This window comes from Salmo trutta, chromosome 5 (genome assembly GCF_901001165.1).
Source record: "Salmo trutta chromosome 5, fSalTru1.1, whole genome shotgun sequence".
NCBI classification, from domain to species: domain Eukaryota; kingdom Metazoa; phylum Chordata; class Actinopteri; order Salmoniformes; family Salmonidae; genus Salmo; species Salmo trutta.
Window position 1 is genome coordinate 27100887 of NC_042961.1, and position 15578 is coordinate 27116464.

At 43.4% G+C, this 15578-nt stretch overlaps 1 protein-coding gene across 5 annotated transcripts in view; it reads right to left on the reverse strand.

The window, feature by feature from the left end:
- LOC115193970 (insulin-degrading enzyme) overlaps positions 1 to 15578 on the reverse strand; it is a 49111-nt gene that overhangs the window by 10982 nt on the left and 22551 nt on the right. For all 5 annotated transcript variants that reach the window (XM_029753147.1, XM_029753150.1, XM_029753148.1 and 2 more), the window contains exons 13-19: positions 11010 to 11132; positions 10404 to 10486; positions 9955 to 10099; positions 7074 to 7184; positions 6751 to 6871; positions 4213 to 4304; positions 3529 to 3640 (exon numbers count right to left, since the gene is read on the reverse strand). In XM_029753147.1, coding sequence (XP_029609007.1) covers positions 3529 to 3640; positions 4213 to 4304; positions 6751 to 6871; positions 7074 to 7184; positions 9955 to 10099; positions 10404 to 10486; positions 11010 to 11132 — 787 coding nt within the window. The remainder of the gene's footprint in view (positions 1 to 3528; positions 3641 to 4212; positions 4305 to 6750; positions 6872 to 7073; positions 7185 to 9954; positions 10100 to 10403; positions 10487 to 11009; positions 11133 to 15578) is intronic.

Sequence of the window (15578 nt, forward strand, 5' to 3'; positions counted from 1 at the left end):
ACAATGCAGTTCTACAACAAAAAAGTAAGATAAGAATAACAAATAATTAAAGAGCAGCAGTAAATAACAATAGCGGGGCTATATACAGGGGGTACCAGTACAGAGAAAGTGTGTCAACGTGTGGGGGCACCAGTGAGGTAATTATGTACATGTAGGTAGAGTTATTAAAGTGGCTATGCATAGATATTAACAGAGTAGCATGGGGGGGCGGGGGGATAATGCAAAAGTCAGAGTAGCCATTTGACCAGCTGTTCAGGAGTCTTATGGCTTGGGGATAGAAGCTGTTTAGAAGCCTCTTGGACCTAGACTTGGCGCTCCGGTACCGCTTGCCGTGCAGTAGCAGAGAACAGTCTATGACTAGGGTGGCTGGAATCTTTGACAATTTTTAGGGCCTTCTTCTGACACCGCCTGGTATAGAGGTCCTGGATGGCAGGAAGCTTGGCCCCGGTGATGTACTGGGCCATATGCACTACCCTCTGTAGTGCCTTGCAGTCGGCGGCCGAGCAGTTTCCATACCAGGCAGTGATACAACCCGTCAGGATGTTGTCGACGGTGCATCTGTAGAACCTTTTGAGGATCTGAGGACCCATGCCAAATCTTTTCAGTCTCGTGAGGGGGAATAGGTTTTGTCGTGCCCTCCTCACGACTGTCTTGGTGTGCTTGAACCATGTTAGTTTGTTGGTGATGTGGACGCCAAGGAACTTGAAGCTCTCAATGTGCTCCACTACAGCCCCGTCGATGAGAATGGGGGCGTGCTTGGTCCTCCTTTCCTGTAGTCCACATTCATCTCCTTTGTCTTGATCACGTTGAGGGAGAGGTTGTTGTCCTTGAACCACACGGCCAGGTCTCCGACCTCCTCCCTATAGGCTGTCACATCGTTGTCAGTGATCAGGCCTACCACTGTTGTGTCATCGGCAAACTTAATGATGGTGTTGGAGTCGTGCCTGGCCGTGCAGTCCTGAGTGAACAGGGAGTACAGGAGGGAACTGAGCACGCACCCCTGGGGGGCCCCTGTTGAGGATTAGCGTGGCGGATGTGTTGTTGCCTACCCTTACCACCTGAGGGCGGCCCGTCAGGAAGTCCAGGATCCAGTTGTAGAGAGAGGTGTTTAATCCCAGGGTCCTTAGTTTAGTGATGAGCTTTGAGGGCAAAATGGTGTTGAACGCTAAGCAGTAGACAATGAATAGCATTCTCACATAGGTGTTCCTTTTGTCCAGGTGGGAAAGGGCAGTGTAGAGTGCAATAGAGATTGCATCGTCTGTGGATCTGTTGGGGTGGTATGCAAATTTGAGTGGGTCTAGGGTTTCTGGAATTATGATGTTGATGTGAGCCATGACCAGCCTTTCAAAGCACTTCATGACCACAGACGTGAGTGCTATGGGTCGGTAGTCATTTAGGCAGGTTACCTTAATGTTCTTGGGCACAGGGACTATGGTGTTCTGCTTGAAACATGTGGTATTACACACTCAGACAGGGAGAGGTTGAAAATGTCAGTGTAGACACTTGCCAGTTGGTCAGTGCATGCTCGGAGTACACGTCCTACACGTCCGCACATCAGCTGCGGAGAGAGTGATCACACAGTCGTCCGGAACAGCTGATGCTCTCATGCATGTTTCAGTGTTACTTGCCTCGAAGCCAGCATAGAAGTTATTTAGCTTGTCTGGTAGGCTTGTGTCACTGGGCAGCGCTCGGCTGTGCTTCCCTTTGTAGTCTGTAATAGTTTGCAAGCCCTGCCACATCCGACGAGCATCGGAGCCGATATAGTACAATTCTATCTTAGTCCTGTATTGACGCTTTGCCTGTTTGATGGTTCGTTAGAGGGCATAGCGGGATTTCTTATAAGCTTCCGGGTTAGAGTCCCGCTCCTTGAAAGCGGCAGCTCTACCCTTTAGCTCAGTGCGTATGTTGCCTGTAATCCATGGCTTCTGGTTGGGGTATGTACATACAGTCACTGTGGGGACGACATCCTCGATGCACTTATTGATAAAGCCAGTGACTGTGGTGTACTCCTCAATGCCATCGGAAGAATCCCGGAACATATTCCAGTCTGTGCTAGCAAAAGTCCTGTAGTTTAGCATCTGCTTTATCTGACCACTTTTTTTATAGACCGAGTCACTGGTGCTTCCTGCATTAATTTTTGCTTTTAAGTAGGAATCAGATTTGCCAAATGGAGGGCGAGAGAACTTTGTACGCATCTCTGTGTGTGGAGTAAAGGTGGTCTAGAAATGTTTTCCCTTGCACATTTAACACGCTGATAGAAATTTGGTAAAACCGATTTAAGTTGCCCTGCATTACAGTCACCGGCCACTAGGAGCACCGCCTCTGGATGAGCGTTTTCCTGGAATACAGCTCATTGAGTGCGGTTTTTGTGCCAGCATCAGTCTGTGGTGGTATGTAGACTCTAGGTAGATAGTCTGGTCTTCAGCTTATCATGAGATACTCTACCTCAGGCGAGCTAAACCTTGCTTAGATATCGTGCACCAGCTGTTGTTTACATAAATGCATAGGCCCGTGTCTTACCAGAGGCTGCTGTTCTGTCCTGCCGATAGAGTGTATAACCCGCCAGCTGTTCTTAATGTCATCGTTCTGCCACGACTCGGTGAAACATAAGATATTAGAGTTTTTAATGTCCCGTTGGTAGGATATAAGTGCTTTCAGTTCATCCCATTTATTTTCCAGTGATTGAACGTTAGCTAGCAGAACGGAAGGCAAGGGCAGATTAGCCACTCGTCGCCTGATCCTCACAAGGCATCCTGATCTCTTTCCGCGAAACCTACGTTTCCTTTTCCAACGAATCACGGGGATCTGGACCTGGTCGGGTGTCCATAGTATATCCCTCGCGTCCGACTCATTGAAGAACTCCTCGTCCAGTTTGAGGTGAGTAATCTCAGTTCTGATGTCCAGAAGCTCTTTTCAGTCATAAGAGACAGTAGCAGCAACATTATGTACAAAACAAGTTACGAGCAACGTGAAAAAAACAAACAAAATAGCATCATTGGTTTAAGAACAGATAAGACGGCAGCCCTACCCTCCGGCGCCGCCATCTCCAAATCCTGCTCCGTCCAAAGGTTAGTTCAGTTTGTGTTTTCAACCCTCTGTCCGACTCCTGCTTCAGTTCCAGGCTGGCTGGCTGACTGGATCCAGGCCCAGAAAAGGATCCAGGATGTTTCCAGGAGGCCCAGACAGCCATGCTTTTCCTCTCCTCAAGTTACTTAATGTCATTAAGAAAAGAGTGGCACAGGCACTGTGTGTGTGTGTTGTTGTGCTGTGGTGCGGTGTGCGTTTGTGTAAGAGGTTAAGGAAAAGTGTGTGTATTGTATTGCCTAGTGATGTCCGTTTCCCCTTTGTAAGTGAGACTTTGTCCCTTGGACATTGGAGGGGCATTAACACTGAGGTGTTACACAACCACAGGTCCTGACATAGGCCAGACTGTTGGGTAAGAAACCTTCAGCATGGTCACAATGGGGACAGACATGACTGGAAGTTACATGAGGGTGAAGGGAGTGATGGGCAGTGCACTTGGCCTACCATCTGGCACCTGCACCTCCCTGTAGCGAATCAACTGGCTTGGTAGGAGGGGCTTGGTGTGGGCTTGATTCATAAGCGTGTCCTCGACCATCTGCATCATGTCTAGAGCAGACTGGAGAAAGAGAGATCGAGAGAGCAAAGTGAGAGGTGCAAATGACAAATCAGTGTTGTAATCCACCTTTTAAATGTGTCAAGATACCTCCTTTCCATAGCAGATACATATCTATAGGTCCTTCAACTGAATCGGAACACTGCTATAATATTCCGTCCACGCAGTAAAAGCTCTAAGGTAATAGGAGTCCTGCAGTGCATGGTGAGTCTCTATGGTGATGAAATGGACCATTGCCCCCGCTGGCGCATCCAATTCCCTCTCCACTAGACTGTGACATCCCTCTACTGGGCATGATTACCAGACATAAGGGAGACTGTTCATCGATGGCTGGGATCTTTTATAAAGTGTCATTTGATCGGAGGATCTTATCAGGGTTCGACAGTGTGTTCACCTTCTGTGACACTGCTAGTGGACAGATAAAAGCATTCCACTTAAAACCTATATGGGAGAGGAGTGGCTAACCGTAAAAGCAGTTATAGAACATATCCACATTCCATACATCAAACGTCTTGCTGTGTGTGTCTGCCATTTACAAACGAAGTCTGTCCACTGGAAGGTAACTTCAAACTCACCTCCTTGGTGATGTTGCCGTGGAGAAGGGTCTCGATGTGTAACCGTGACAATAGTTGAGGTATGAAGGCCTTGAGGCGGGGGAGAGTGACATCTGGAAGACAGATTCAGACTGGAGGAATCAATCACAGAGCAATCATTCAAAATCTATAGAAAATCGGGCTAGAACAGAATCAAAAGCATCAGTCATGCGGATGTTGCTGCCACCGCCATAGCATTCCTGTCGCCAACGCGGGCAGAAATGTACGTACACACAAACACACTCACCCAAACGTGGAGACATACAGACACAAACACAACACACTTCCTCTCTGCGTAGGTTGGTCAATCTGAATTCACACAGTGTCTGACCCAGATTCATTCAGATAGTGGTGAGAGGTGGTGGATGAGCAGCCAGGGATGAGTGACTGGGGAAGGATGGGAGGATAGTAGGGAAGGGGGCACACACAGCAGTAGCTGGTCTGTAAAAACCAGGTACAGGGATCTGTGAAAGTCTGGAGACCCAGAGAAGGGCAACAAGGGCACTAACTAAAAACGTAGGCACTAGGTAGAGCTGGGAAGATACCAGTATCGCGTTACTTGTTAGTATCGTGGTTGGGAAACAAAACACTACACGGATTTAACTTCTTTAGGAAAACAGGCCTAATGTTAGAAACAAACATCAGATTTTATTTGTCACATTCACATGTTTAGCAGATGTTATTGTGGGTGTAGCGAAATGCTTGTTTTACTAGCTCCAACAGCGCAGTAATACCTAATACACACAAATTTTAAAAGTAAAAAAATTCAATTACGAAATATAGAAATAATAGGCAAGTCCAGAATATAAATACATATACACTGAACAAAAATATAAATGCAACATGCAATAATTTTGAGTTATTGTTCATATAAGGAAATCAGTCAATTGAAATAAATGCTTTAGGCCCTAATCTATGGATTTCACATGACTGGGCAGGGGCGCAGCCATGGGTGGGCATAGGCCCACCCACTGGGGAGCCAGGCCCAGCCAATCAGAACGGCTGAGAGTTTTCCCCCACCAAAGCGCTTTATCACAGACAGAAATAATCCTCAGTTTCATCAGCTGTCCGGGTGGCTGGTCTCAGACAATCCCGCAGGTGAAGAAGCCAGACATGGAGGTCCTGGTCTGGTGTGGTTACACGTGGTCTGCGGTTGTGAGGCCGGTTGGACGTACTGCCAAATTCTCTACCAAATTCTATGGTAAAGAAATTAACATTCAATTCTCTGGCAACAGCTCTGGTGGGCATTCCTGCAGTCAGCATGCCAATTGCACGCTCCCTCAAAACTTGATGGATGATCTTGGCAAAAGAGAAATAATCTGGTTTGCGCTTAGTGGGACTGTCATTTGTTTTCAAAAGGACAATGACCCAACATGTCCAGGCTGTGTAAGGGCTATTTGACCAAGGAGAGGAATGGAGTGCTGCATCAGATGACCTGGCCTCCACAGTCACCCAACCACAACCCAATTGAGATGGTTAGGGATGAGTTGGACCGCAGAGTGAAGGAAAAGCAGCCAACTAGTGCTCAGCATATGTGGGAACTCCTTCAAGACTGTTGGAAAATAATTCCTCATGAAGCTGGTTGAGAGAATGCCAAGAGTGTGCAAAGCTGTCATCAAGGGTGGCTACTTTCAAGAATATAAAATATATTTTGATTTGTTCATCACTTTTCTGGTTACTACATGATTCCATATGTGTTATTTCATAGTGTTGATGTCTTCACTATTATTCTACAATGTAGAAAATAGTAAAAAATAAAGAAAAACCCTTGAAGAGTAGGTCTGTCCAAACGTTTGACTGGTACTGTATATGATGTGATGTATAGACATCATGGACAATATGTGGATTGAATATATAGTATATCTGAAGAATACATGGATAGAATATTATATGTACAGCAATAGTTGAGTAGGATGGACTTGGCTACAATACAGTATATACATATGAAATGGGTAAAACAGTATGTAAAAATTATTAAAGTGACCAGTGTTCTATTATTAAAGTGACCAGTTATTTTGTCACCCAGAGTCACAATGATTTATTTTCCAAGCCATCCATCACACACAATATTTACCTAGGGCAGGCTTTTTTTAAAGAAACAAAGAGTTTGGTCTGCTTCGTGTTTTTATTTTTGACATGGAAAAAATATTGCGATACTGGCATTGTCACAGCCCTAGCATTAGACAGGTGAAATAGGGACAAGTTTGAGGTAATAATGAAAACAGACAGAAATGCTGTCTTTTCTCCAAGGTGAACTCGGCCTCAAGTGATACACAGGACATTGTGAACGCATAATGTACTGAACGTCCAGACAGTACATCTGCCCCTCTTCCTAGGGTGAGGTTTTCACTGCAGAGAAATGACTGCAGCCCATGGAGGAGCTCAAACTGGCTCAGCATTCAAATGAGAGCGGGGGAGAGATGGGAAGAGAAGAGTATGTGCATACGTACGCGTGCCCATGTGTGTGTGGGTGGGTGGGTGGGTGGGTGTGTGTGTGGAGATAGAGAGAGAACGGCTCACCGTCCAGAGCATCCTTGAGCTCGTCTTTGGTCCAAGCCACCTCTGTCATCAGCAGACGCAGGTAGTACATGGCATGCTGATGGGGTTGCTCCGCCCTGAAGTTGTTCAGTGACCTCATATACTGGAAGAGCGGTCAAAGGGCAATAGGGGTCAACGTTCGGCCCAATCATATCAGGGGTCAGACACAATACAAGGGTAGTTTGTGTGCGCCATGGGGTCAAACACAATATCAGAATCAAACAGTCAAAAACCAACATCAGCTTCGATCCATTATGATTTCATAGCCTGAGTAGTTTTAAACTGGGCGGCGGGGCTCAGCTTACCGCTTCCTTGATGATGTCAAAGCGTTTCTCATCAATCTCAAATGCGGCCATCTTCTCAATGATCTTCTTCAGCAGGATGTGCTGCTTGTCATTGTAGCCCTTCACTGAGAGCTGTGGGAAGGAGATGGAAGGAAGAGGAAAAGAGAAAAAAGGTGAGCATAACTTGATGTGGCATAGAGCCTGTAGGAAAAAAACACTAAAATGTGTGTGCAGATGAATAAACAGCCCCATCGGTTAGGGAAACTAAAGGTAGTAGCGTTTTAGACAAACATCCCCAAACCTCTCCTCCTGCCCTGGCCCTTCCTCTAGGACAATGACTCCACTCAGCGTAATGCCTCTGTCAAAGAGGACACGGAGTGCTGGCTGAGTCCTGAGTACAGTCTGTGAAATGACCCCTCACACACACACAGCAGAGGGAGCCAGGCTGGGCCATGAAGGTTCCTCTGCTGTGACTTTCACTGACCGCGCTAGCATCCACGCTAATGACTGTGGCATCACGCACTAGCCCGTTAACACAGGGTTCCAACCCCGCATTGCTGCCACAGCAATGAACATATTATGGGTCTGTAGCCAACTACTCAACTCTACAAAGCACGCATTGCTCATTAGCATCAACTGCAAATGCATTACCCCTTATTCATCGAGTTCTGTGACCAACTAACAATAAGTGATGCAGTGAGTGGTGTGTGTATGCGTGTACATTTACCAAACCGTGCATAGGCAGAGCCCAGTCAAGGTTATATGAAGCTCTGCTTTGCAATATCATCCAAACATTCGGGCCCCTTCATGAATCGGAAATACCCTCAGGCTACAGCGTTTCGCTCTCGCAATCACCCTCTACCTCCCCTTTCTCGCTGACACACACATACTGACACCAGTTAACTGTAAATCTCTTCCAACATCATTACCCTTGATGAGTCCCCAGTTAGTTTGTGCCGACGCAACTCTATTACCGGTAAAGCTCGGAAAACCTTAATACAAAGAAAAACACCCCATCATAAAGTTAGCTAGGTATGTGTGATTGGCCGGACTGGAGAATTCAAAGCATAATTTCCTAAGTATGTAGCATCAACCCATGAGGGATTAGCCTTTAAAATGTATAATCCAAGTCTTAGGTAGTCTCTTATTTATGACCTTGGCATCACATAACAGTGGTAAATAACTTAACAAGCAGGCAAAATATCCTCATGACTAGTACTACGCTTCCTCCTGCACACAAGCTACTGTTTCACAAAGGTAGGCCTAGTTTAGATGTTAACCAAATGTTAGAGGAGGTTCATTTAAAGAGTGAAACCAAACCGCCACAAACCAAAGTTAGAAAGGAGCAGAGAGTGCGAGGGAGAAGACAAGCATCATTGGGCAAATGGGCATCTCGATTCTCCATTAAGCAAAAACATAGCAAAACCTAATTCCAATACTAAGCGATATGAAGATAGTTTTTTCAAAGACAAATTCAAAGGAGCTTGCAAACACTATTAGCTTTGTGTACAATGCCAGCTCCAGTCTGTAACCTACTATTGGAATCATGTGTCTGCAGAATTTACAGTACCTATACATTTTTCAGAGGATAAGCAGTGTTTTCGGCTTTATTCCTTTAGGACGTGAAGGAGACACTTACTGTTCTACTATCTGGCTGACATTGACAGCACAGACAATTTCAAAATGGATGCCAAAGATAAATTAAATCAACAACATTTGAGCGAATGTATAAAAGTTCTATATAGGTGTATTAGGTGGGGTGTGTTTTCGGAGTGATTCAGTGAAATCAATGAGGCCAAACGTGTCCTTCAAGACGGGCAGTCTGCTGATATTACAGTTCATATTTTAATCCAGACCTGGTCAGTTGAACTTACTCTGTCGTCAGGTAAGTATTGGATAAATTCATAGTTGATGTTCAACTTCATATCACTTAAAACGGCATTCCTTGAAGACTACATTTGGCCATCCTTGCAGTGAAACCACAAGTCGCTACATAAACGGACAGAACATAGGAAGGGGGCCTCTAGGACCTCCCCATCTTCCTAGAGACAGACTAACACATAGAAACAAATTGCGTAGATAGACGGAAAAGACAGTCTTCCACACTTAGAACCTGAAGATGGGTAAATAAGAATTTGTTCTTAACTGGACTTGCCTAGTTAAATAAAGGTTACATTTTTTTAAAGATGGGCCCTCCCTCGTTCCCCTAGCTGTTAGGGGGGCTGACAGACGGACGCTGAACTTACGAGGATAGCATTCTTCCCTGAGGCTGCCATAGACCAGCCCGGCAAGGCTGGCTGCATATGTATACTCTTAAAATCATCCTTCAATAACCTGAGAAACAGTTAAGTCATGTTGCGGTGCAGGGGGTCCGAGTATAAGTAGTGACAAAAGAAAATGTAATAAACATGATTGTTGGTAAGGGAGGTGGGATAACGTTGTCAAAAAGACAGAGCAGGGTGAGAAGGTTGATTAAGAAGAGTATGTATATGCAGCCTCGCAACCGGCTTTTCTGTCCACCAAGGAGGGACGGAGTACTTTGCCACTAAATGCTAGGTTAATGCTACGGCTACAGCCACTACTACTTGGTGTCTATTTCCCATTCCTTTGTATCAGATTTTTTAAAAATAAAAATACTGTCTCACAGAGGACTGTACCAAATGGCTATTTAAGTTCATACCCAAACAGTGCCACCACAAAAGGGAAAAAAAACAATTGTCAAGTCCAGCGTTTTCTGACGAGGTGGTTTCGACGGAGGGAGAAAGGAAAGATGAAGAGGAAAGATGAAGAGGATGATGCAGCCAGGGATGATACCAAGGCCCAGGTTGAGAATGCACGAGGGAGGAACAGATGGGTTTGGGATGGCGGTGGCGTAAGGGCGATGGGAAATTTGGATACTTACATACATCCCATAGATGGTATTTTGGAGGTCATAGTTCAAGCCGGCAAGCTCGGCTGCATATGCATACTCGTTGAGGGAGTCCTTGAGGAGCTCCAGGTACAAATAGGCCATGTTACAATGTATTGGGTCCACATACGCAAATGGGCTGTAGAAAGAAAAAAAACAGCAGTGATAAATCAACTGTTTGCTACAACACAGCTAGACATCTCTCTCCAAATCACTGTCCTTGAAAAGCAGAAAGTAGCAATGTTGCTTATACATTCATTGATTAATTCAAGGGTAGGGATCAGCAGGAAAAGTGGGTTCCCATGTGGTCCTTCCTAATACAATTTCAAATAGCAGTATTTGAGTCCTATAACTACAATAGCTTGTGTGAGGAAAATAATACAAAAGATGTACCACATCATCGTCTCATACACTTGAACATGGGCTGTGGTTTGTCTACCAACCTGAAGAACTCAAAGTTCAGGCATGCCTTTGGTAGGAAAAACTTGTCATCCTGCTTGAACCACACCTTGCTCATAGCGGTGTCCTAGGAAAAAAATAAAAAAGGCATGATTACATTAGCATTAGCAGCAGATTCCAATGAGGAGAAAGGGCATGCAAAAAGTACTACAGCCTGATATCTTCACATACTTGTTTTTAAGGAGGTAGAATAAATCTCTACAACTGCTTATGAACTTTGTTGCAGTCAACAATGTACTGTAATACTGAAGCTAATAGCTCAAAAGAGATTCCAACCTGTCAGCAGTAGTTACCGCGTACATCCTCTGATCAGAACACCTTGACAACAGTACTAAATACTTAACATCTCAATCCTCTGATCAAAACACCTTGACAACAGTACTAAATACTTAACTTCTCAATCCTGACACGGTTTCCTCATTATCATATGAAAGTTTATGAACAAATTCAGACACCTGAAACATGCAGCTATGCTTTCAGTTCGGTCTAGCTGCTTGGTGAATGAAGTAAAAACAGTTTGTTAAATGCAACATCCCGACATTTTAAATTTTAGTCAATTAGCAGATGCCCTTATCCAGAGCGAGGCTTACCTTGATTAGAGTGGGGGCGGAGGGAGAGTCCTTCTCCAGAGGGTAGATCTCAAAGCTGGTGGGAATGAACTCGTTCTTCATGGGCAGCTTGAACTTGCCATTGAGGTCAGCGTTTCCCCATTTCTGAAACACAGACAATTTAGTTAGTCCTCCTTGCTAAGTTAAGGGTTGGTTAGGGAATTTATTGATACATGACTAAAGGCTTCTAGACATCTATCCAACTATATAGCCAATAAACTATAGATGATGCAACTCAGACGAACTGTCCATGGCAGATTCTACATGACGCAGGATCAACTATGTCCAGTGGCAACCAACTACAAACTAGGGTTTGGCATTATACCGGATTTTGAAATACCCATGGCATGATTTTCAATACTGTCAAAACCATTTATGAAACTTTTTTTTACTTAGCTACTTTTAAGTAAATAGCTACAGGTTACAAGAAAGCAGACTGCGTTCTTCATTTGAACAGTCACATTTTTCATTAAGGGGTAAATCCATTTAAATTTAATCACTTTTTGACTGCATCCCTTTTGATTTAAATACAAATTTGCATACATGTCTGGCCATGGAAGAAGTGGTCAGAAAGTTATATTTTTTTAACCTGAATACCAAAACATTCAGGTGATAAAGGTGCTCAAAGTTGACCCATTTTGGATACCCCACTATACCATGAGACATCCACGTCTTCATCACTTGAAAATATAGTTAGGTTGAGTTCGATATCATTAAAAAGCTTACAGGTTTGTGTGTTATGCCTGCTATCGGTTGAGAAACAACATGCTCTTGAATACCGGGTGGGTGTCATTTCAATCATAGATATATCCTTAATAGAATGGACCTATCCCTTCAGACAACTTCAGTTTAGCTGGTATACCATTGAAATTGACCTTTTAACTTCTAATTACTAAACACAAAGATGGTGCTCATGTCTATTTTATTATCAATATTATTTCAATAGGTCTCCTATGGAGGATTGACACTCATTTAAAACATATTCCCATTCAAGTCAACATTCACTGATGTGTAGACCTTCAACCATCTTTGTGGTACCATTTGAAAGTTGAAATTTCAATTGGAGTACATTTATCAGCCAAAACATGACACCCACCCTGTATTCAAGAGCATGTTGTGTCTCAACTGATGGTCGGGCACAACACAAAAACCTCAGATGTAGAATAGGGTCTAAACTACAGCATATGCAAATATTGAAAAAAATCTGACTTGACGCGATTTTTGATCATTTACGTTTAAGGTGTAAAAAAGAAAAGTTTGACAACCCTGTTTGTAAGCTTTTAAATGATATCTCAACCGTTTAACTTTACCAGTGATGAAGACATGGATGTCTCATGGTATGGTGGGGTGTGCAAAATACAGGTCAACTTTAAGAATCTTTTATTCATTTTATATCTTGAACGTTTTGGCATTCTGGTCCAAAAAGTCACTTTCTGAGAACTACAATGGACAAAATAATATATTTAAAGGTTTCGTTCAAATCAAAAGGGGTGCATTCAAAAAGTGATTGAATTCAAAATGGATTTATAAAGCTTGCTGTAGTTGCCCGAAACATCTGATTGACCCAGTCACGTTTTGTTTACAAAGAGCACAAAATGGAGCAAGTTTCATGATTCACTGTTGTACAGCATACATGAGGTGATCAAGTTATATAATTCACTACTAAATGATAACTTAACGGTACAAGGGCAGTATAAAAGCAGGGATTTTTCTGCCATTGAAATCCTTGGGCGGGCCACCTAAGCATTTTTCCAGGTCACCCATGTCCAAACAGTGTAAAAAAAATATATATATAAATAAATACATAAATAAACAAATAAATCTAATACATATTCCAGGATGGAAAAACAGTGTAAACTTTACGGCTAAAACCAGATATAAAGTACGTAGAAGAGAAAATGGGCCTTTTTATTTGCTTTATAATATAATCTTTGAGAAATAACAATCACCAAAATAAAAGCTAGACAGTCATGGAAAATTGAAAATTCATTGTTTTTGGAATTTATCAGTATTGATTTTGTTATTATGTTGTTTGAGCAAAAGAACACTGCATTAGCCATGGGAAAAATTCATGAAATTGCAGGAAATTTGCTTTAAAACAGCAAAATCTCAGCTCAATGGCAAACTGTAGAATTAAAGGAAATTAGCTGAAAAATGCAAAAGTGTGTCCACACTGTCGAGATGGGGGCCTTTAAAATTCAGCCGCGCCGAAGGGACGACCACACTTATTGCCACAACCACCACATAAGCCCCTTTTTGATAAAAAAAAACCCTGAAAGGCATGAAAATCTGGATAACAAGGCTGATTCAAAAAAATAAAAATCATCCTGATTATTTAAAAAAACACATCCAGACTGTTGTGTTGGCTGTAGTTAGATACAGTGCCCTCGGAAAGTATTCAGACCCTTTGACTTTTTTCACATTTTGTTACGTTACAGCCTTATTCTAATATTGATTTAAAGAAACTGATCCTCAGCAATCTACACACAATACCCCATAATGACAAAGCAAAAACAGGTTTAGAAATTTTTGCAAATACCTCAACATAAGTATTCAGACTCTTAGCTATGAGACTTGAAATTGAGCTCAGGCGCATTCTGTTTCCATTGATCATCCTTGAGATGTTTCTATAACTTGGAGTCCACTTGTGGTAAATTCAATTGATTGGGCACGATTTCACACACCTGTCTATATAAGGTCCCACAGTTAACAGTGCATGTCAGAAAAAAAAAACCAAGCCATGAAGTCGAAGGAATTGTCCGTAGAGCTCCGAGACTGGATTGTGTTGAGGCACAGATCTGGGGAAGGGTACCAAAACATTTCTGCGGCATTGAAGGTCTCCAAAAACACCGTGGTCTCAATCATTCTTAAATGGAAGAAGTTTGGAACCACCAAGACTCTTCCTAGAGCTGGCTGCCCGGCCAAACTGAGCAATCGGGGGAGAAGGGCCTTGGTCAGGGAGGTGACCAAGAACCCGGTGATCACTCTGACAGAGCTCCTCTGTGGAGCTGGGAGAACCTTCCAGAAGGACAATCAGACCTTCATGGTAGAGTGGCCAGATAGAAGCCAGTCCTCAATAAAAAGGCACATGAAAGCCTGCTTGGAGTTTGCCAAAAGGTACCTAAAGACTCTCAGACCATGATGAAACCAAGATTGAACACTTTGGCCTGAATGCCAAGCGTCTCGTCTGGAGGAAACCTGGCACCATCCCTACGGTGAAGAATGGTGGTGGCAGCATCATGCTGTGGGGATTTTTTTCAGTGGCAGGCACTGGGAGAATAGTAATGATCAAGTGAAAGATTAATGGAGCAAAGTACAGAGAGATCCTTGATGAAAACCTGCTCCAGAGCACTCAGGACCTCAGACTGGAGAAAGGGTTCACCTTCCAACAGGACAACAACCCTAAGCATACAGCCAAGACAATGCAGGAGTGGCTTCGGCGACAAGTCTCTGAATGTCCTTGAGTGACCCAGCCAGGGCCCAGACTTGAACCCGATCGAACATCTCTGCAGAGATCTGCAAATAGCTGTGCAGCAACACTCCCCATCAAACCTGACAGAGCTTGAGAGGATCTGCAGAGAGGAATGGGAGAAACTCCCCAAATACAGGTGTGCCAAGCTTGTAGCGTCATACCCAAGAACACTCGAGGCTGTAATCTCTGCCAAAAGTGCTTCAACAAAGTACTGAGTAAAGGGTCTGAATACTTATGTAAAAGTGTTTTTATTTTTATACATTTGCAAATATTTCTAAAAACCTGTTTTGTTATGTCATTATGGGGTATTGTGTGTAGTTTGATGAAGGAAAATAGTTTTTAGAATAAGGCTGTAACGTAACAATATGTGGGAAAAGTCAAGGGGTCTGACTACTTCCGAATGCACTGTAGTGTGTAGAAGCCTTTAAGAGAGAGAATCCACTGTAAAAGCTGGTGAAATGTACAGCGTTGGTTTTGGCCACTCCCTGTGGCTCAGTTGGTAGAGCATGGTGTTTGCAATGGTGTTTGCAACGCCAGGGTTGTGGGTTCAATTCCCACGGGGGGCCAGTATGGGAAGAAAAAAATGAAATGAATTGAAATGTATGCATTCACTACTGTAAGTCGCTTTGGATAAGAGCGTCTGCTAAATGACTAAAATGTAAATGTAAAGCCCTCCACAAAAGCTTTTGTAACATCATAAGCTCTGTGGAGTTGGTGGCCCAAGGCTTCATTTCAGAAAGGTGAATCGAGAACATTCACAGTGCTAGTGTCAGTCTTCCTGCAAAATGACTACCAAAACTTCCCTATTGCTAAACCATCACACATTTTAACCCCGATACTACACTGAATAGAAAAAAAAAGTCAGCAAATGAATGAGCAATCTGTGGCTTTAAACATCATTCACCACTGGGGTGTTGACAGTGGATCATCAGTGCCTTACTAATAAAATAAATGGCTTGTGGGTAATGGTATGATAAACCTTAGATCGTGTAGGGAATGTGTGACAGCAATTTGATAGATTGATAATTGCTGGAGAATCTGCAGTTCAAACAAAAAAGCAGACAACGCCAATTGTTTTG